We start from the raw sequence: 23343 nt of genomic DNA on the forward strand, positions 1-23343 counted from the left end.
GAGCTGCTTCGGATTCTGTGTCTCCCTCTCTTTCTGCCCCTCCCCTGCTCATGCTCTGTCTCTCTTTCAAAATAAACATAAAAAAAAAAAAAGTAATAATAATTAAAGCAGTATGATAAGGCAGGAAAGCCTAAAACCAGACCAAGAATCCATAATGACTTAGTACAAGATAAAAATATCATTTTAAAACAGGGGAAAAGGATAAGTTATGGTGCTAGGAAAACTGGTAGAAATTTTGGAGAAATAAACAGAGCCTTACTTGATATTGTATACCAAGATAATAGACTAAAGAATTAAATCCAAAAGTAAAACCATAAAAGAACCAGAAGAAAATACACTTTTTAAAAATTTTTTTTTCAACATTTATTTATTTTTGGGACAGAGAGAGACAGAGCATGAACGGGGGAGAGGCAGAGAGAGAGGGAGACACACAATCGGAAACAGGCTCCAGGCTCTGAGCCATCAGCCCAGAGCCTGACGCGGGGCTCGAACTCACGGGCCGCGAGATCGTGACCTGGCTGAAGTCGGACGCTTAACCGACTGCGCCACCCAGGCGCCCCGAAAATACACTTTTTAAAAAAGACCTTCCCTTCTCTGAGATCAAAAAGACATTCCCCTATGTTTTCTTCTAACAATTACAAGGTTTGTGTTTAACTCTTTGCTGGAATTTAGTGTACAGAATGAGTAGGGAAGGACTTCATTTTGTTCTATATCAAAGCTGACTGTCCTAATACAGTTTATTTAACAATTGGCCCCTGATTCATTGATTTGATATATATGACATCTATCTATACCAAATTCCTACAAAAGAAAGGGTCTGTTTCTGAACATTCTACCTTATCTTAGTCACCTATCTGTCTATTACTGGGCCAATACTATGTTTTTAAAATTATCAAAACTTTATATCTTGTATTTGATAGAACACATTTTCTCTCTTGCTTTTCTTTTGAGAGACAGAGGAAGAGAGTGAGTGCATAAGTGCAGTGAGTGCACAAGCTGGGAAGGGGCAAGAGAGAGAAGGGAGAGAAAATCCAAAGTAGGCCCACACCATCAGCAGGACCGCTACACTGGGCTTGAACCCATGAACCAGGAGATCATAACCTGAGCCAAAACTAAGAGTCAGACGCTAACTGAGCCAACCAAGTGCCCCTCTCTTACTCTTTTTAAAAAATATTTATTTTCAAAACTGTCTTGCCCTTTAATAATCTATCTATGTATGAGTTTCTGTCTCCTGTCCTATATGAACTTAATATAGCTTGATATTTGTCGACAAGGAAAATCCACCTTTGCAGTACTTTTTCAAAATTGTCCCGGTATTCTTGCAAATTTATACTTAAAAAAAATATATTTTTCAGGGTGGGGAGCGCCTGGGTGGCTCAGTCAGTTAAGCAACCAGCTCCTGATTTCAGATCAGGTCACAATCTCACAGTTGTTAGATCGGGCTCCATGTCTACACCCTGGCTCAGCGTTGAGTGTGGAGACTGCTTGAGATTCTCTCCCCCTGCCCCTCCCCAGCTTGCATGCAGGCACATGCACCCATGCTCTCTTTCTCTCTCAAAAAATAAAAACATAAAAAATATATATATTTTTTTTCAATCAGTTTGTCAAATGTCATGCAAACCCTTGTTTATATATGAAGCAAGACCCACAATGTAAAACCTGAATGAAGCAGAATGACTAATATGACTAAGTCAGAAAATTTTAAATGTGGCTAAACAAAAACACCATAGACAATGTTAAAAGGCAGATTGTGAGAAAATATCTGTGACATAGGATTCAAAAAATATACAGAACTACAAATGATCATGTATACTGGAAATATACATGATGGTTTAATGTGCTTAAATGAAAGGACTTCTTTTAAACTAGTATGAGGGGTGCCTGGGTGGCTCAGTTGGTTGAGCGTCAGACTTCGGCTCAGGGTCATCCTCTCGCAGTTCATGAGTTCGAACCCTACATTGGGCTCTGTGCTGCCAGTTTGGAGTCTGGAGCCTGCTTCAGATTCTGTGTCTCCCTCTCTCTCTGCCCCTCCCCTACTCACGCTCTGTCTCTTTCTCAAAAATGAATAAACATTAACAAAATTTATGTTAGTATAAAAAAAGAAAAACATTTCAATAAAAGAAAAGCTGGGCAAAGGACACAAGTAGGTAATTCACTACAGAAGAAAAACAGTCAATAAATACTCGAATGGGTTTTAACTTCCTTAGTGATAAAAAATGAGTGTGTAGGGTGCCTGGGTGGCTCAGTCAGTTAAGGGTCTGACTCTTGGTTTCGGCTCAGGTCATGATCTCATGGTTTACGAGTTCGAGCCCCATACAGGGTTCTGTGTTGACAGTGTGGAGACTGCCTGGGATTCTCTCTCTCTCCCTCTCTCAAAATATATAAATAAACTTAAAAAAAATGAGTGTGTAAATATGACATGACTAAACTATTAAATGCCAAAGATTTGAAAAAATTAATAATAGGATTGGCTAGGATGCACAGAAACAGCTACAGAAACTATAAGTTTTCTAGAAGACAATTTGGCACAATGCATTAAAGTCCTTAAAATGTGCATGCCCTTTGATTTAGCACTTCCATTTCTATTACTGAAAATAAATCAAAGAAGATGTACACAAAGATTTAGGTATAAGAGAGTTAATTCCCTGTTATTTAAAAGAACAAAAAATCAGAACCATCATAAATATGGATTGAACAAATCACTTAGGGTCTATTCCATATGGTAGAAAATCACTAAAGTCAAATTTATAAAATTTATAAAATTTATAAAATTTTATAAAATTTATAAATTTATAAAGAAATTTATAAAGTCACTAAAAATTATGTAGAAGAAAATGTATCATAATGGGATAATGTTCACAAAATATTGATGAAAGTTTTAAAAAATAGACAAGAGTTGTTTTTAAAAAATCTATGCATCTATTCATTATTCATCTGTCTAGAAGAAACAGAAAATATGTCAAAATTATGGTGTGATTAAGTTATTTTCAAGGTCTTTGTGCTTTTCTGTATCTCTGACATTTCTTTAATAATCATGTGCTTCTTCTGTAATCAGAAAGAAATGCTTTTTAAAGAAGCATACTTTATTGTCACTGAAATCAAGGCCTTTTCTACATAACAAAAACATATTTCAAGTCATAATCAAAGACTATAATGAACAAAATTAAAGCACCTGGACATCTGAGAGCCCCAAAGACAAGTACTCAAAACAGTGCACCACACCAGAGAAAGCCACACCCAGGATGGCAGCAGCTTGGTTTCCTCTTTCTCCATACCTGTTATGGTGTTGACAACCGTTCGAAGGATAGTGGGAGGCTTTATCAGTTCTTTGAGGATGTTTGACTCGGTAGCCAATGGAAACCCATTGTCAAGCATCTCTTCCAGTACCTCATAAACCACAACCACATTGTCTTTGATCACTGGCTCTGAACAGACTCCAAAATAATCCTGATGAAAATACAATATGTAGAATATATAGCATTCAGAGATTGTAACAAAAAGAATCTTCCTAAAAAATAAGGACCTAGTCCTGTCCATGTGTTTACTCAGTGTTTCTGGAATATTCTTCTGCAATGAAGGAATGAAGCATAACCTTAGTTCTCTTAAGCAACCCAGTTTGGCAGATAGAACAGTGGACTGGCTTATAGTACTAGTATCATCACTAACTTCTTTTATAAATTAAGAGTAAGTCATTTAACCTTTCGGGGTTAGTTTCTTCAACTAGACAAAACATGACGAATACAAAACTGAACCTAAACTATTACATGTGCTTAGGAACAAGAATTTGAAAGAACTATGCAAAATAATAATACTTGATATGACCCAGATTGGACCTAAAAATTTTCTTAATGCTTTCTGTTGTGCTATCTCTTAACACTGATACAGCAAATAAGAATTGAGAAGGAAATAAAATGAAATGAGGGAGATGAACTAGCACACCAGAAAGTCTCTAAGATGCTAGGATGATTCTAAGAAGGCTTTGTCTTTTTACTAACACAGGCTAAACTTAGATACTAAATTATCTGGGTTGTGGAAAAAGCACTGGATTCCAAATCAGAAGACCTGGGTGGTAACCTTATTGTCACTTACCAGAGTAAGTCATGCTAACTGATACAGGTCTTGATTTCTTTACTAGTATAATCAGGATAATACCACTGGACACACAAGGAGGTTATAAGAACTAAGCATGATTGATTAAATGATAATACATGTGGAAATGCTTTGTAAATTATAAAACACTTTGTAAAACGTGATGCATGATGACGAAAAAGAAATGCTAGTAGTCATTCAGCGAGGCCCTTCTAGAGGCCCTTCTAGGAACGTCAGTCGCATCTTTTACAGGACCTCTGAGATGGTCATACAATCCTTCTTGAATTCATCCATTTGCCTTTTGAGAAAGCCCATTCTATTCATGGAAAGCTCTGATTATTCAAAAGTTCTTTCTTTTGCTAAACAGAAATTTGCTTTCTAGATCTGCCTTACAGAACAAATTTACATAACAGCCCCACAGCTATTTGAAGACAGCTAACTTTCACTTCATTTTTTTTTTTTTTCTCCCAGCCAAACCCTGTTTGATCCTTCTACTATTCACGCTATGGTATGGTTTCTAGATCATTTCACCATCTTGCTATTTCTTTGGATATGCTCTAGTTTTCCAACATGCTCCTAAAATCATGACATCCAAAACTGGACTGTACACGTGATCTAAATTAAAATTACATCAGATAATAAAAATTGTCAGAGACATTGCAATATCCAAGAACACTTAAGAGTCAGGAATGTGTTTCTAAAACAAGACTCCTTTAAAAATGAGGATTTAAGAAGGGGAGGGAGGGGACACCTGGGTGGCTCAGTCGGTTAACCAGCTGACTTCAGCTCAGGTCATGATTTTGCGGTCTGTGAGTTCGAGCCCCGCGTCAGGCTCTGTACTGACAGCTCACCGCCTGGAGCCTGTTTCAGATTCTGTGTCTCCCTCTCTCTGACCCTCCCCTGTTCATGCTCTGTCTCTCTCTGTCTCAAAAATAAATAAACGTTAAAAAAAATGTTTAAAAAGAAGGGGGGGGAGGTAACACATTTCCTCCCAAGAGTGTTTTTATTTTGAAAAATAAATAAAACACCTCACCAGATTTTGTCAATCAGACATAACGTGAACTAAGCAGTTGGAAAGAAGACTTGTAAGTGTGACAAATTGCTATAGCAAAATTATGTGCAATTCTAGTGCTGGAACTCTTCCATCATATTCTAGTACTAAACAAATAATGCAGCCAGAGAGAAAAGACATTAAAATCAGGGTATGTCCATTTACTTTTAACAAATCCTTCAAAAATGACAAGCTCTGAAGTCCCAGACTTCCAAACTAGGGACTTTACTGTTATCCCAAAGTCCTCTGTGTTTTCAACGAGATTAAACAACTTTTCTCACTTCCTGTCTTGTAATAGATTACAAAATATTGCTATGGAGGGATGAAGCAAATGCTGGGTTTCACCAATGGGACTGTTAATCTTAGAATGGGGTAAAATATCATATGTGGAAATCATAATAAGGCTCAATTAGAGTAGTTTAAGGTCATAACTACTGGGTTCTTCTACTTTTAGTTACTCCACATACTGGGGTTTATAATTCTCAGGTTTTCACCGTGGGAAAGAACTGGTATGCCACATGAGAACTGGAAACCCAGAATAGTACTACCAGAAAGTATTTGTGGGAAAAAAATTATAAAATATATTTTCATTTTCCAGACATGTGATACAGATATGACTGGAAATGAAAGGACTCTTTGACTTATTTTTTAATTTCACCGTAATATCTGAGTCATCATTCTCTTCTTCTTCTCTTATTCCACAATTTCTGTATTCATATGACCAATTCCAGACCACACATGACACAGAAATTAAACCAAAGGGCCCTTGCTTCTCACTTATTGTATGATGACAATAATAAGAGGCAAATGACCGGGGAGCCTGAGTAGTTGTCAGTTAAGTGTCCAACTTCAGCTCAGGTCATGATCTCATGGTTTGTGAGTGTGAGCCCCACGTTGGCTGTGCTGACAGCTCAGAGCCTGGAGCCTGCTTCAGATTCTGCGTCTCCCTCTCTCTCTCTCTCTCTGCCCCTCCCCCACTCGTGCTCTGTCTCTCTCTTAAAAATAAATAAACATTACAAAAAAAATAAAATAAAATAAAAGGCAAGTGACCATAAGAGGTAGAATTTGAGCAATTCTTTTAGAGGGAGGATCCCATATTTGAATCCAGGGTCTGGGAAGCCTAAAATCCTGAGCTAATAATAGTGCTGACATCTTGATATAACTTACTTTCACCTCCCCTGTACCCTGCTCCCCAAGATCTTCAAATCTATTCCTGAAAGAAAAACTCAAAGTGAAAACTGTGTCTTGTAAAATGTGTCACTTAAATTCTTACAGGAACAGAAGATTTTCCAATCTTAGTTTGCAATGAAAGCTCATCACTAGTACTCAGACGCTTTGGATAAGCACTCCAAACCCAAGATGAAGTTTGGCTTCACAAATTACTCTTGCCAAGGAGAGTGAAACAAGCATTACTTAGTTTTTTCTAACACTTGAAAATATACGTATCTTTACACACTCATTACTTTTTGATGCAACTCATAGCAAGGTACTTAACAATGGCTAGCATCAAGTCCACTAAAAAAAAGAAAAAAAAAACCCAAACTAAATTTCTCTGATTTATGAATAAAAGTGGGGCGATTCCAATCTCCAGAACTAAAATGACTGTATATAATCATACCAAGTAGAGTGGCTTCCTCATGCAACAGGTTCAGAAGTATTCAATGTGCCATTTCAGGTGCAGCCAGTTCCATAAACAGAAACAAGGATCTTATCAGATGGGAGAGGAAGTGAGCAAAGTCAGTTTTGATTTTTTAAAAAGTTCCTTAATTGAAGCTGAATACAATGGAAACAGAACTATACAGACACTTTATAATTTACACGCATGAGCCTCCTCACATTCACGCACCTGAAACGTGTCCACTACTCGGTGAAGGAACTCAATGACAAACAGCGGTGGGACCTCTGTCTGGATCACAGCCACAAAAAAGATCTTGTGACGGTAAACACTTAAGAGATAGTGGTGAGGAGTCGGAATAACTGGAGGTACATTTTCTGCCTCGGTAGCTCTCTCTTGTGCCTCAAAAAAGTAATCACAGACAGAACGGCTGACCACACTTTTCCAATGTTTTTCCAGGAAAATATCTCCAGAGGAGTTGATCAAGAAAAGGCTATGAATCATGATGGAGACTGTCAGTGAGAGAGAGAAGTCTTTTTCAGTCTGAAAGTCTCAGGACTGCCAATTTTCAACCCTAAAAATAAAAGAAGCTATGGTCAGTTCCACTCAACCAAAACACCTACCTATCTTTCAAGAGTAGATTCATGTCTTCCTCTTCTTTAAGAGCCTGAAGTATTCCTGCCTACAATTCCTAAGGATAATTCATCAGCCATCTTGTTTGCTAATTATATACTGCCTGGTTATCTTTACTATTGCCTTAATTACTACCACTTAAAACTCAATTTAGTTTTTGGATGTCTGATATATCAACTGGTCTGGAAGCTCCTTGACAAAGAAGACCACGCCATGGGGCGCCTGAGTGGCTCAGTCGGTTGAGCATACAACTTTGGCTCAGGTCATGATCTCCTGGTCTATGGGTTGGAGCCCCGGATCAGGCTCTGTGCTGACAGCTCAGAGCCTGGAGGCTGCTTCGGATTCTGTGCCTCCCTCTCTCTCTGCCCCCCCACGCTTATTCTCTGTCGGTCTCTGTCTCAAAAATAAACATTAAAAAAAAAAAAGACCATGCCTCATGTTTTTTGTTGCCTCATTGCAGTGCTCCCTGCACAGAAGAGAGTTTCAAAGAGTATTGAGGAGTTTTATGTATTCAGCCACATGAAATGAGAAATGCTTATGGTTGCACAGTCTTATATGGCAGCCATCAGCTAAATGCAGCCAGTGAGCACTTGAAATGTGCCTGGTCTGAACTGAGATGTGAGGTAAGTATAAGTTCCCACCAGATTTTGAAGGTCTTGTATTTAAAAAGGAATTTTAGATACCAGTAATTTAATATTAATTCGTGAATTAATATTCAGTTAATATTGATATTCTGATATGTCAGGTTAAGTAAAATATATTAAAATTAACCTAACCTTTTTTAAAAACGTGGTTAGCAGAAAAGGTAAAATTACGTATCTGGTTCGCTTTATAGATTTATTGGACAGCGCTGGTCTATAGGTGGAAAGCTATCATTGTGGTCTTTATTCATGGAGTCAGACCGCATTCTCTGAGTACTTGTTATGCACAAGGCTCTGCACTGGATGCCTTAAAGAAATCTGAGGGATACCCCAGGTCGCTCAGACGGCAGCATCTCTACGGTGCAGTCCCCAGGAAGAGACAGCCGCGCTGTACCCCAGGTGTGGCCATTCCTCAAGCTGGCTGCGAACTGGACCAGGTGGTCAAACCGCAAAGGCCTGTTGTACCAAGGGCCCCAGGGCGAGCTTAATCCCTCTGCCCGGGGACGAGACAGCAGGAGGGAGGGGAGGAGGGGAGTAACCAGGCTGGGGAGGAGGAGAGGCGGCTGCTAAACAGGGTTATTTTTGGTCTCAGCCCAGCTGCCTGCGAGCAAAGGATGATGGAGGCCCTTTAGGGTGGGGGTGATCAGGCGGCGGATTTAAGGTGTGCGCACATTCAGGCGGTGAAAAAGGTCGCCACACAGCACACGTGCGTTGCCATGGCAACAGTGTCCCCTCCTCCTTCAGCCACCTGGTCGGAGCGGGCCACCTCCCCAGCCCGGTAGTTGGTCCCTCACCTCTCTCCCCGCCATATCCCGTAGCTCTGAGGGTCAATCCCGCCGCATCTCCTAACTCTGACCCTGCCACCCGCGCCCCGCTGGGACCCCTGCGTGCCCCCGCCCGCACCCTCGTGTGCCCCAGCCTCCAGCCCCCGCCCAGGCCCGGTGCGTGCCCGCGCTGCCCCTAACCCCAACCGGGTCTTCAGCCCTTCTCACCCAGCCTCGCTCTTCGCAGCGCCCACAGTTCCGACGCTCGGGCAAGCCCCACCCCCGGTCGCCCCCCACACTCGCGCCGACGGCCGCTCGTCTGCTGATTGGCTGGCCGGCGGGCCTCACGGCAGCACCGCCCACGACCGGGACCTAAGAGCCGCTGATTGGACGTCAGTTAACCGCTCCTCCCCTCTGATTGATCGCTGTCCGCCGGTCACATTCTTCTTGGCTTCGAGCTCCCAGTTGGCCCGTGTTGAGGCTTCGGCAACCTCCGGTTGGTGCAGCTCTGTGGCTCCGAGCCCTGATTGGCTGTCGAGATCGGTCTGAGGGCCGCCTGGCCCTTAGTCAACCAGTCACAAAGGGGCAGCTGCTGCTGCCACCTTCGTAAACGTGGAAGGCACCTCGAGGGGGGTGCTAAAAAGTGTGACTTCCAGGGCATGAATTGTGAAATAGCATCATGAATAATAAGCCATGGGTAGTAACAACTATTTAAAAAGAGCCACGATGCCTTTTCATTTATGTACATTGGGTAAAGATGATTGGCTGTATATAGCATCAAGAGCTCTGGACCTGGATGCAGGAGGCCTCTTCCAGCCCCAGCTAGACAACTTAACATTGGACAAGGCACTTAACCTTTCAGAATCTCAGTTCCCAGATCTGAAAATGAGAGAGTTGGGCAGGTCTCTCTAAATTGCATTGGAGTTCCAATGACTTTGATAATACATTTTAAGTGATTTAAATCATTGTGATCCAGAGAGCCATGAAGTAGAAGTCAGAAAACAAGGTTTCACCTTCAGTTAAACTAAAAATTAGTTATCAAATGAGATGACATATGGCAAGTTGCCTGCCACATAGTATGTGTTCAATAAAACAGCAACTGGTGTTAATGGTAATAATGTTGATCTAGACCACAAGGCTGCCACCCTGCTTGGGCTTTAGTTTTCACTTTGGTGAAAGGAAGCATGAGTGGCAGCTCCTCCATAAAGAAGACCATGATAAATGTATATTGAAGGTGGTAGGGATTGTTCTCTTACATATTTGCTAAGGACAGATAGTTGACTAATTTTTTAAGTAAAAGAGAAAATCCAAAATCAAAATGGCTGAATGATGTCGCATCACACGAGTTCTGGTGACAGACTGCCTGGGTTTTAATCCTGATCCAATACTTGCCAGCTCTGTTACGTTGAGAAAGTACCTTTACTTCTGTAAATTTCAAGTTCCTACCTTCTCAAATAAGGGCACTAGTAGTGCCTACTTCGCAGAGTTGTGAGGACTGAGTTAGAAAAGTGTTAGCGATGGTTATTACCTAAGAAGCAGCACAAGAAGCTATCGCATATGGTTACTAAGCAAGTGTGTCAAAGATGCAGAAATGCAATCACTGCTGTGGGCCTTTCTCATTCATTGCAGTAATGTTTACTGAGAGCCTCCCATGTATAAAGCCCTGTGCTGGGTGCTGGGGATGCTGCAATGACTACCATCACAGGCATAGTGTCTGTTGTCACAGAGACTAGCTGAGAAGACAAGTGAGAAGCAAGTAATTACAAAGCAGAGTGATGGGCAAGGAGCACATGGTGGCAGGAGGAGGATTGCTGGCAGAGGGGGCTGTCCTAGAATCAGGGAAGTCCTTCCAAACTGACACCTGAAAGATGAACATATATTCCTCAAATAAAAGGGTGGATGGACAGAGAGAAGATTACATGTGGAAAGCTCTAGAGATGAGAGAACTAAGTACAGCTGAACTAGAATTGGACAAAGAGTGAAGGGAGATGAGATTAGGAAGATACAGAGAGCCAAGTGGTTGTGAGCTTAATAATTGCACCTTTTGTTTATAAAATAATATATAAAATAATATATAATAATATTTATTGTAATTATAAGTATATATATATATATATATATATATATATATATATGTCCAGAACTGTGTGCCATGCACTACCCATTCATTCTATAGATATCTAGTGGGCCCTACTATGTACTAGCACCGTTCCAGTGTTTGGATACATAACACCAGTGAATGTAAAACAAAGATCCTTGCTCCAGTGGAGCTTACATTCTAGTAGGAGAAGACAAATAATAATCAATAAACATAATAATTAAAGTGTATAGTATGTCAGAGGGTGGTAAGTATAATGGAAAAAAACAGAAGGGAGATCAGGAGTGCCATAGGACTTCAGGAAAAGTTAAGGTTTTTAAAAGGGTAGTGAGAGTACATCTCATTGAGAAGAGACATTTGAGCAAAGACTTAAAGGAGGAGATGAGTTAGCCGTAGGGATATCTGGGGGAAGAGCACTCCAGTAAAGAGAATAGGCAGTGCCAAATCCTTACGACCAGAGCATCCTGGAGGAGTCCCAGGAAAAGTAAGGATGGCACTGTAGCTGGAGTAGAATGAACAAGGAGTAAAGTAGGAGATGAGGTTACAAAGTGGAGGGTGAAGACTTCACTACATAGGATCTTATAAAGATTTTGGTGTGTAGTAGTTGTGGAATGAGAAGCCAATGGAAGGTTTGAGCAAAGGAGTGACCGGGTCTGATTTTCCAATCTGCTGGGTGGAGAAGAGACTGTGGACAGAACAGAGCGGAAGGAGACCAGTCAGGAGGCCACTGTAGTAATCCAGGTAAGAGACGGTGGGGGGCTTGGGCCAGGGTGCAGCCATGGACATTGTAAGGAGTCAGTTTCTGCCTGCAGCTTGAAGGAGCCAGCTGGATTTCCAGATGGATGGGATGTGAGAAGTGAGAACAAGAGAAAAGTGAGGAGCTACTGAGCCTGAGTATCTGGAAGGACGGTTCCATCAACTGAGATTAAAAGGAGGGGGAGGGGCTCCCGGGTGGCTCAGTAGATTAAGCATCCGACTTCGGCTCAGGTCATGATCTCACGGTTCATTGGTTCGAGAGTCCTGCATCAGGCTCTGTGCTGACAGCTCAGAGCCTGGAGCCTGCTTCAGATTCTGTGTCTCCCTGTCTCTCTGCCCCACTCATGCTCTGTCTCTGTCTCTCTCAAGAATAAATAAACGTTTAAAAAGTAATAAATAGATAAATAAAACATTAAAAATTTTTAAAAAGACTTTGGGCACAGAAGGTTTGAATGAAAAAAAATCAGAGTTCAGCCTTGGACATAGTAAGTTTAATGTATCTATTAGCCATCAAGTGGTGATGTTGAGAAGCTGCTGGATATATATGAATCTAGGGTTCAGGAGAGAGGTCTGAGCTAGAGATGTACCATTGGGAGTTATCAGGATATGGATATTAAAGCTAAGAGTCCAGTTGAGATGACTAAGTAAATGAGTATGGAGAAGAGGATCAGAGTCTGGGGGCACTCCGAATTTAAGGGTTCACATAGGAGAGAAAGATCCAGATTCATTTAGTCTTCCCAACTACTCTAAAATGAATTATTGTCATGATCCCCTTTTTATAGATGAGCAAACTGCAGTGGGTGCATAAGTAATCTGCCAGAGGTCAAGTAAATAGGTAAGTAGCCAAGCTGGAGTTCAAGCACACAGGAAGATCTAAGCAGTCTGGCCCAGACTGCACACCTTTGGCCTCTCTCATAAGCCTGGGGCCCCAGTGAAGAAATGTTAAGCGGGAAAGGGAAGTGCTTTCACATGGACATTTCAGAGAGACAAGGGATGTGGGATGGGTTAGAGAAGGCCCAGCTTGAGGGTAGGGAGATCATTTAGACTATTGCAGCAATCCATGTGACAGATGCTAGTGACTTCAGCCAGCATGGGGGACTGGAGGGCACTGGACAAATTCTAGAGGTGTTTTTGAGGTAGAATGATGGGGGGTTAATTAGAAATTGAGTAGTAAGGAGGAATGGGGCATCAAGGATCATTCACAGATTTCTGATTTGGGCAGCTGTATGGATGCAAGTGTCATTTGTTGAGATGGGAATCATTGGAAGAGAGCCACATTGACGGGAGGGACAGGGGGCATGAATGCATCCATAGCCATGCCAAGGGTCATGTCCAAAATCAACACCCAAGTATTTTTTTTAGTTTAATCAAATATCATAGATTGGGGAGCTCATATAGTACCATGTCATGGTATTAAGAGGGACCACAGGAAACCATTGACAAATAGCAAGTCTATTTTATGCATAAAAATCTCTGGGAAAAGATTTTCTAAACGTGCCACTGACACACTATCACAGTGTTTAACAGCTCTCACTACTGAGTTGTTTGTCTACTGTGAGAAGGCAATCTCAGCTCTCAGTTAATAATATTATTACTAATATTTTGGTCTGAGACAAGAGAGGCTTTGCTCACTGAGAAGACATTTTTAAGGGCACAGTAGTGGGGCCCCAAAACCCCTCTCTGGCTTTGACACATCTCAGTGAGCAAAGCCTCTCTTGTCTCAGATCAAAGCCAGAGAGGGGTTTTGGGGCCCCACTACTGAGCCCTAAAAATGTCATCTCACTGAGCAAGGTCTCTCTTGTCTCAGACCTCATTCCTGGTCGTGCACTGAAGAAACAGAATGCCTTCCCTCAATGTCTGTATTTTCACTGATCCCTCTACTTGGCATGTATTTGTCTCTTACTCACCCTATTTGTGGAAATTCTTTCCAGCCCTCAAGGCCCAGCCATATGTTTTCTCCTCCACAAAATCTGTCCCAAGCTGGATGCCCCCACATTGGAAGTAATTTCTCCCTCTTCTGTGATTAAGTAGCATTTCACAGCTCCTTCATATAACCTACAGTGCTTTTGACACTGTGCCACACCTTTGTGTATGCAATCTGATCACCACAACTGGATTGTAAATCAGTTGAGAACCACAGTGTGCATATCTCAATGCCTAATATACATTCATTCATCTATTAAACTAATATTTATGGAGTGCCTACTGCCGCCTGGACACTGAGGGTACAAAGACAATTAAAGCATTCCTTCGAGTTTACAATCTAATGTGGAAAAAAAGACTCTAAAGAAAGGACCTGGTGTCTTTAAAAACTCAAAAGCAGCTCCTTCAAGGCTGGTCATGGAAGGAGCCTGTCCTTCCAGAGAGGAGAGCCTAAACCTAACATCCCTACCCTCCAACAAGAGACACATCTTCCTCTTAGGGACCTCCTGCTACTCCCCACCATGCTGGACTTGGGAGATTAGTATCCCTTTAACTCTTCAACACCAATACAGACACACTAGTTTTTAATTTCCCACAGCAGAGCAAGGACCAGGATGGATGCTTATACAAAGCTTGTCTAAAGACTTGGGGATCATAAAGGGGAAATGAACAGAAAAAGGAACATACACCTGACAATGTAGATCACAAGAGGTGATGTGATCAGGATATGCTGGAATGCACACCTGCTTCCAGGTGGCAGAAGTGCTCTCTAACCCTCCTACTCAGGAACCCCAGCAAAGCCAGCTCAAGTTCCTGAAATCCAAACCCTGCCTGACAAGAAGACAGCAGCGTCCCTCTCACTGCAGCCTCAGGCTGGCCTCCTGGTTCTAGTCTCCTGAGGAAAGTAGTCATGGATTCAAATGGCTCCTTCCCTAGACGCTATCCCCAGAAATACCCAACTGTGGATATCCCTGGACTTTATAACAGGTCCACCTAGGGCACAGCACTATTCTGTGTCTTCTTGCTAGATGTTCCTTCATTCTCTCTCTACACTCCTTGCATAGATTACCTCATGAGTGTAAGTCCTCTTTTCATTATTGAATTTTGATTTAATATCTCCAACCTCAACCTCTTCATAAACCTCCAGATCTACATATCCAATTACCCACTTGGCATCTCCACTTACGTGCCTCACAGACATCTTAACGGGGCAAAAAGGAACTCTTGAATTTTCTTCCCAAATCTGTTCCTTCTTCCAGCCCTGAGCCACCTCCAGTTTTCCCCATCTTGATAAACAACATCATCATCCATTCAGCTACTCAGACGAATCATCCTGAAGTCCTCCATTACCCTTGTGCCCACATCTAATCTAGAAACAAACCCTGATGTTTCCATCGCCAAAGTATATCAGGAATCCATCCTCTCTTCAACTCCACTGTCACAACCCCCATCCAGGCCACCGTCGCCTCTTGCCTGAAACACCTACAGACTGGTCTCCCCATTGCATTCTAACCCCTTTCAATTCATTTTCTGTACAGCAGCAAAAGTGAGTTTAAAAGAACTATGAATGGTTATGTGCAGCATAGACCCTTCAATGCTTTCCCACAGCATAAATTTAAATGCCTTTACCACCTTGCTATAGACTGTGTCCCCTCAAAATTCTTATGTTAAATCCTAAAGTCCAATAGGATGGTATTTGGAAGTGGGGCCCGTGGGGTGTGATTAGTTCATGAGAGTGAAGTCCTCATTAGTGCTCATGAATCCGTCTCTTATAGGAGACCCCAAGGAAGAACCTTGCACTTACCACCATGTAGGGACACAGAGAAAAGATGGCTGTCTATGAAACATGAAGCAGGTCCTCACCAGACACCAAATCTGCTGGTGCCTTGACCCTGCACTTCTCCACCTCCAGAATTGTGAGAAATAACAGTTTGTGGGGCGCCTGAGTGGCTCAGTTGGTTAAGCGTCCGACTTCGGGTCAGTTTGTGATCTCACAGTTTGTGAGTTCAAGCCCTGTGTCAGGTTCTATGCTGACAGCTTGCTCGGAGCCTGGAGGCTACTTCAGATTCTGTCTCCCTTTCTCTCTGCCCCTCCCCCACTCACACTCTGTCTCTCTCAAAAATAAACATTTAAAAAAATTTAAAAAAAAGAAATAACAGTTTGTTGTTTAAGCCACCCAGTCTATGTACTTGTGTTGCAGCAGCTTGAACAGACTAAGGCACATCTATCTATCTCCTCCCCTCTCTCCAATGGAGTCTCTTGTCCCTCCTCCAACCCACCCTCCCCACTCCCCATTTCTAGGCCCTGGAATATGTTGTTCTCTCTGTTTGAAAGGTTTTCCCCCTGGTCTTCATATAGCTAGCCCCTTTTCTTTACCTTTAGGCAGTGGAGGAAGAAATTGTTTCATTATATGACTAGGTGAATGAATTATCATTATGTTATATGTCCTGTGATGGTGTATATACAGACTATTATGTAAGCAACTAGTAAGTGTTCAAAAAAAAAAAAAAAGCTCATTCAATAAAACTGAATTACTAGCCTACTCTGTTCTTATCCTAAATTGGAGCCATCAGGGATTACATTCAGGGGCATGTAACAGAAAACCTAAACTTAAATAATACTGGCTCCAACAAGATAGGGGTTTATGTTTCTCATATTATGAGAAGTCGAGAGGCAAGAAACCCAGGGCTGGAACATCAGCTTCGCATCAAGGATTCAGGCTTCTCTTAGGTTGGCATTCCACCTTTCCTAGGGTGGAACTTGCACCTTCATGCTCACAATATTGCCATCGTCGTGGCTCCAGGCCTCAAGCTGTATTCCACACACACAAAAAAGGAGGAAAGACAAAAAGCAAATGAACATGAGCCAAAGGGGAGTCAGTTCTCTTTGATGAGCTTTTCATGAGGTCCCACTTTTGCTCTGTTGTTGAGTATTGAGCTAAAAGAGGTTCTGGGAATATTTTTAGCTGGGCACAATACTACCCCCACCTCCCAAACAGGACTCTGTTAATAAGGAAGACAGGAGAATGGAAACTGGATAGACAGCTAACAGGATGTCCCCAGCCAGTGGGAGTGAATAGAGCAGTCCATGAATAGATTGGATATTTTATTTTATCAAGTTTATTTATTTTGAGAAAGAGAGAGCAGGGGAGGGGCAGAGAGAGAGGAAGAGAGAAAGAAATCCCAAGTAGGCACTGCACCAACAGTGCAGAGCCTGACACAGAGCTCAAACGGTGAAATTGTGACCTGAACCGAAATCCAGAGTCAGACGCCCAACTGAGTGAGACACCCAGGTGCCCCTAGCTTGGATGTTTTAAATAAAGTCTAGAATTGAAAGACTTAGGGAAGACTGCCTGGAAAACAGAAAAGTTCCACAAGATAACTTTTATGTAATTTCCACAAGATAAATTAAAATAAGAAAAAACAATAGAAACATGTCCATAGAACAAGAATGTCTGGTAAGTGATGGCCAGGAAAAGGGTAATGTGGTCAGCTCTGGTCTGAAAGGGCTGTAGGATGGCAACTGGTCTCAGGGTCCTAAATAGCCACAAACTGACCATGTGATCTGGGGCAGGTTAGCTAGATAAATTCTCTGGATCAAAATGTTATCTGTGAAATGAGAGGATTGGATCAAACTATCTCTGAGATCTTCCCCAACTCTAAATTTCTATTAACAATGATCTTTCTTTCTTTCTTTCTTTCTTTCTTTCTTTCTTTCTTTCTTTCTTTCTTTTCTAGCAGTGAAATATTTTAGACAAATGAAAGCTTACATAGAAAACAGATAAAGCAGAATGATATGGGGATCAGAATCCTGAAGTTCTGTCTACTTGGTTTCAGTCTTTACCCCCATGGTGACCCCTGAGCTCTATAGAGTGTACCTCTTTATATTTTCATATGTAACTGTAATAAAATAAAACGATGTCTTTACTGGTATAAGTCAGGCTACAGATACAGCGGTATTCTTTTCAGAGAGGGAAAGTTGGTTTTATTTGTTAAAAACAATCTTAAACACTTTTAAAAAAAAGTCAAGTTAAATCATTAGCGTTTCAAATTGTGACACTCTGTTGTGACTTTCAGGTGAAAACCACTGGGGAAATATTTATCAAATCTCAGGAAAATTGACAATCTCCTCCAAAATGTGTTCAGTAACATTGGGAAAGAAAGCAGCTTGGATTATAAAGAAAAGTTTTCAGAGTAACATACTTATTATTTTCTAGGTAGTTATTTAGGTAAAAATTATTCTCAGAGGAAAAAAAAAAAACAAACCTTCACTTTGCAAATACTTGTTTCCTGTGTGCCAGACTTGGCTGCTTCCTGTTTACCAAAAGTAATTGTTGGTAATTCAAAGCAAAGACCAGAAAAAAGTACCTCTTGTCAGTCACCTGCTGAACTTCCTTCCCTTTCACTTGTTACACTTTTAACATTCCCAAAGTTTTTTAAAAACCCTTTTAAAACTTTAATTTATTCGAAAAATACTGGAAAGACTTAATGGATTCTGAAATAGTTATCTTCAAGTTTCTTCCTCTAGTATCTACACTCTTGAGGATAAGATTTTATGACTACTGTTTATTTTTCTGACCCATACAGAAACCTAAGCTTACCTTTATCTCCGAAATAGTCCATTATACCCAGTTTTCCTCTTTCTCCCCACCATAAGCTTCTGCATTTTTCTCTCCACTGCTTTCCTTCCTCCTTCTTGATCCTGCTTTTTCTCTCACTAAACGTAACCTCTTTAATTTCCAGATAGGTCTGGAAAACACCATCTGTTCCAAGGATCCCTGGTGCAGACTATACGTTCAGGGGCACTATTCCGTGAACCCAAAATCCCAGACACATGGCCAGCCAGACTTTTTCTCATTTTTTAGTTTAATTTTTGCAAGTCTCCTCCCCAGACAAAATAAAGTAAATCGTATTCAGGTATTCATTAAAAGCAATGCAAAACTCAAAAAGTATATATTTTAATGATACATTTCAATTAGATGCTTGAGAAAAATACAGGTTATTGTTTACATATTTGTGTCGCCTTGTCCTCAGCCAGAAGGTGCCTAGCTGTCTGAGTCCGACATCCTTCAGACCGAAGCCTCAGTCTAATGAACCAACTAGTCTTTATTCTAGCGAACGGGCCGAATTTCTAAACAAGCGTGGCAGAGCGTTTGCGCCAACAACGGGGCAGACTCGGTAATAAGCTCCTCGCTACAGAAGGTGGTGCTATTGGGTCTGAGGGGCGCAGGGGCTGGCCGGGGAACTCCCAGAACAGAGTTGCAAAAAGAAACCCGGGATTTCTAAAGCGAGTTCCCCTGCTTGGAACACTCGAGAGTGAGACTTCCAGGGACTCAGAGTTGGAGGTAAAGGCAGAAATGCTCCGGCAGGAGGGAATCCGGGAGGAAACAGACCCCAGAGCTAAGGGTGGCGTCTCGGGGCTGGGCTCTAGCGTCCAGGGGCGCCTTCTGGGGACGGGGTGCAACGCGCGGAGAAAAGTTGTCGGGCGGAGAGAAAGGGGGGCGATGAAAACCAAATGTCTTTCATCCCCTGGAGACAAAGAGGTGCCTTCTTCTGACAACAGCTGCCAGTGCCACACACACCATACGGCGGGGCCGGAGGGGGAGGGGAGCCGGCGAGGGGAGCGTCTGAGACGGGGACCGGCTCCGACTTTCAATAATGGGGTGGTTGTCATGGCGACGAGCCCTCCATCTAAAGGGGGTGGCTGAAAGGACCCATTGTTCTGGAGCGGGGCTGCCCGGGTTGCGCCTGTTTCTAAGAGACACCTTTGAACACCTCCCCGCGTTCCGGGGAGGGCTGCGGACGGGAGCCGGAGAGCGTCCCCGGGAGTTGCGCGCCAGGACCGCATACCACAGATGGCGACGCCACCGCGGCTCGGCTAGGGGAGCAAGCCGCCGCTTGCGCCCGGGCTCGCCGCCTCCCACGCAGGGTTGCGCCAGGGACCAGCGTGGGACTCGCGCGCTTGCCGCCGCTCTGGCGCTCGGTTCGTCACGCCCCCGGCTCCCGCCGCGCGCGAGGCTGACCGATGGCGCGGGGGACGAACGGGCGACTCCGCGAACGCCTGCCCGGGGGTGGGGCCAGGGCGGCGCGGGAAAGCCCCACGGAGTAGCTCTCCCGTCGTCCTGGGAGAAAAACCAGATCACCGTGTCAAGATGAAGTTACAGGGCAGCATTGCAATTTCCCCATACGAGCAAACAGTTCGAAACAACCTGAAAGTCCGTCGCTGGGGGCCGGTTAAATAATGTGGGGCACGTCCCTCTGATGAAATATTAAGCTGTCATTAAAAAATACAAGGCAAAGGGGCTCCTGGGTGGCTCAGTGGGTTATGCCACCGACTTTGGCTGGGGTCTTGATCTCGCAGTTCGCGAGTTGGAGCCCTGCGAGTTCCAGCCCTGCGTCAGGCTGTGTTGACAGCTCCGAACCTGGAACCTGCTTCGGATTCTGGGTCTCCCTCTCAGCCCCTCCTCTGCACGTGCTGTCTCTCTCAAAATTAAATAAACACCAAAAAGTTTTTTTTAAAAAATACAAGGCAACTCCGTATGTGGAGATACGGGAATTTTCTGGTATAGTCTAAGTAATCAAGCAAGGTGCAGAACAGTGTGAGCTGCCTGTGTACGCGCATAGACACATAGACTGGTGTGTTTGCGTCTCTCTGAGCGGTTGAGTCTTAGTGGGCCGACTGTGGGACTAGAGTACGTAGTGGGGAGACGAAGAAAACTCTCTTTTCAGAAAACCATATTGTCTTCTGTACTTTATGAATTTTATCCTATATACCACGTATATTGTATTTGCTTGAACACGAATGAGATTTGGAACTCTCCATATGGCATCTAAACGCCTTTTTAAAAATACTTTAATAAATACTAGTTTTAAAAGTATATATGTACAAGCAAATGCCATTAACTCACAGATATGTAAAGGTAGTCACAGTGGCCAGTCGCATATGGAAACATACATTGAGGGCCATCTGATATTGGAGGATTCCACTGTATAATCCATCTATTATTATATCAAATTAACCACAGGGCTCCCAAATTAAATTAATGGCATTGCATTAGGGTGATTTTCCTAACTACAAAATGATTCATAATCAGTGAACTGGACTACTGAACCCCAAAGACATTGATGAATTTTCTACACATAAAAATAAAAATTGTTGGGGCACCCGGGTGGCTCAGTGGGTTAAACATCCAACACTTGATTTCAGCTCAGGTCATAATCTCACAATTTGTGACATCGAGCCCCGCATCAGGCTCTATGCTGACAGCGCGGAGGCTGCTTGAGAGTCCCTCTCTCCCTCTCTCTCTCTCTCTGTCCCTCCCCTGCTCATGCATGCTCTCTTTCTCTTTCTCTTAAAAAAAATAAAAAAAATAAAAGCTTTAGTGACTCTTTAGGGACTCTGAGGGAGAAGGTTGTGTGAATTTCTAGGAGAAAGCACATAGGAAAAGAGCACTCTGCCATTCATGGGGACAGTTGCCACTGATCTTAAAGTAGAACTTTGAAGAAAATTGATTTGGGGGGCTATGAATCCCAGTTACCCCTTCCTCTCCATCGCTGTGCCTGTCACCTTCTAGCTCAGAGCAGTGGCGGTTTCTCCCTTGTTGCCCAACCAGAAAGTCCTAGGTTTATGCCTATGGACAACACCTGCTTATAAGAGCCAAAAGCTGTAGGTGTATTTAGGCAGCAAGCCAGAGAACTTTTTGAGTTTGAAATTTTGTTTCTTTAAGCTGGGAAGAACTGTCTAGAAGCTCCTCCACCCAGCTAACAGCTGACTTGTGTTGGCTTGTTTAAAGCACTCATGAAATTGGCCATAGTACAGAACTCTTATGAAGCACTGGACTTACCAGTAGGAACAGAATACTTCCTATGTAATTATGGTAGAGCTCACTCTACTCAATATCACTTAGAGGCAGGCAAACACTAATTCCAGCTAATAAGAATTAAGTTCTGACTATAGAATCTAGGCTCTGGATATATGGGTGTTCACTGTACATTTCCTTCAAATTTTCTGTTATGTTTGAAATATTTTCTAATAAATTTTCAGATAATTTTCTGATCTGAAAGCTCCATTTTCTCAACATTTCTGAAGAACAAAGCAAGACCAATATTTGGGAAAATACTAGAACTTTTCATTTAAAATCATATTTCCCACTCCATAAAACAAAAACAAAAAACACCCTAAGATCATAAGGATACCATGAATAATAACACAGAATGAGATTCAGAGTCTAAATAATTTCAATGGTTTTCTTAAGCTTGAAAACACTTTGGGGAAAATATTTGGAATTTCCTAATAAAATAATTCCCAGTATTCTTTAAAAAAAATTTTTTTTAAATGTTTATATTTGAGACAGAGCAAGAGACAGAGTGGAGGCAGAGGAGGGGCAGAGAGAGAGGGAGACAGAATCTGAAGCAGGCTCCAGGCTCTGAGCTGTCGTCACAGAGCCTGATGCGGGGCTCGAACCCACGAACCGTGGGATCATGACCTAAGCTGAAGTCAGGCGCCCCTAATTCCCAGTATTCTTAAATTCACAAAATTTTTTAAATTTTTTTTAACGTTTATTTATTTTTGAGACAGAGAGAGACAGAGCATGAATGGGGGAACGTCAGAGAGAGAGGGAGACACAGAATCTGAAACAGTCTCCAGGCTCTGAGCTGTCAGCACAGAGCCCGACACAGGGCTCCAACTCACATACTGCAAGGTCATGACCTGAGCCGAAGTTGGAAGCTCAACCAACTTGAGCCACCCAGGTGCCCCGAGATAACACAAATTGTGTGTGTGAATGGGATGTTCTTTTTTTCCCCTTTGTATTCAATTTTAAATTGCTATTACTTGTTTCTCACTCCCAGATTGCCCTCTTTGTAGGCTTCCATCTTCCAGAAGTTCCTAAAGGGCCTCAACCCAGTGTAGATGTCAAAGTCTCAAAGTTTTCTTCTTCCTTTTTAAGCACCCATGGGCATCTCTTCCCACAGCTGCCAAACTACCCACCAACTAATATTCAATCTGTCCTTAGCCCTTTCAGCATACTACGAATAAATAGAAAAGAATCTGAACTATGAAGTGTACAACTAGTGAACATTTTATAGTCAATTAAACTTGATGAGTTTTCTTACTGTCTAACATTTTTGTATATTAAAATACAAATATAGCACCCTAACTCCAATCCCCCACTCCCTTGATTAAGTGCACAAGAGGTTAAGTACTTATTTTACCAAATTAGAAAAAAGGAAAGAAAATATGAAGAGAAAATGAAAAGAACAGTAATTATAGAAATTAATGAAGTTGAAAACTGATCAAGAAAAGAGAAAGTAAAAATGGAAAAGAAGAGATAATCATGGATATAGAAAAGATTTATTTTATTTTACTTTATTTTATTTTATTTTATTTTATCTTATTTTATTTTATCTTATTTTATTTTATTTTATTTTATTTTATTTTATTTTATTTTATTTTATTTTATTTTATTTTGTTTATTTTTGAGAGAGAGAAAGAAAGGGAAAGGAGGGGAGGGGCAGAGAGAGAGGGAAAGAGAGAATCTAATTGAAAGCAGCCTTCACACTGTCAACATGGAGCCCGATGTGGGGCTTGATGCCAGGCTCAAACCCAGGAACTGTGAGATCATGACCGGAGCCAAAGTCGGAAGCCCAACCAACTGAGCCACCGAGGTGCCCCTAGAAGATATTTTTTTAAAAAGTTTTCTTCATAGGGGTGCCTGGACAGCTCAGTTGGGTAAGCATCTGACTTTTGATCTCAGGTCTTGATTTCAGGGTCAT

General features: G+C 42.2%; 1 protein-coding gene and 1 long non-coding RNA gene across 3 annotated transcripts in view; one reads left to right on the forward strand and one right to left on the reverse strand.

The window, feature by feature from the left end:
- The window catches only part of AP3M2 (adaptor related protein complex 3 subunit mu 2), a 110823-nt gene that overhangs the window by 14725 nt on the left and 72755 nt on the right, over nt 1-23343 (reverse strand). The window contains exons 1-3 of one of the 2 annotated variants that reach the window (XM_003984753.6): nt 9022-9125; nt 6987-7329; nt 3276-3447 (exon numbers count right to left, since the gene is read on the reverse strand). In XM_003984753.6, the coding sequence (XP_003984802.1) occupies nt 3276-3447; nt 6987-7259 (445 nt within the window). In that variant the 5' untranslated portion in view covers nt 7260-7329; nt 9022-9125. Of the gene's footprint in view, nt 1-3275; nt 3448-6986; nt 7330-9021; nt 9126-23343 lie in introns of those variants that run through there. The other variant, XM_023252570.2, reaches the window with a different exon arrangement.
- LOC109498834 lies at nt 9267-15538 on the forward strand. The gene is made up of 3 exons (XR_002155792.3): nt 9267-11632; nt 12430-12482; nt 15346-15538. It is a non-coding gene; the product is annotated as an uncharacterized LOC109498834 (long non-coding RNA).

The sequence above is a fragment of the Felis catus genome, chromosome B1 (assembly GCF_018350175.1).
Source record: "Felis catus isolate Fca126 chromosome B1, F.catus_Fca126_mat1.0, whole genome shotgun sequence".
NCBI lineage: Eukaryota > Metazoa > Chordata > Mammalia > Carnivora > Felidae > Felis > Felis catus.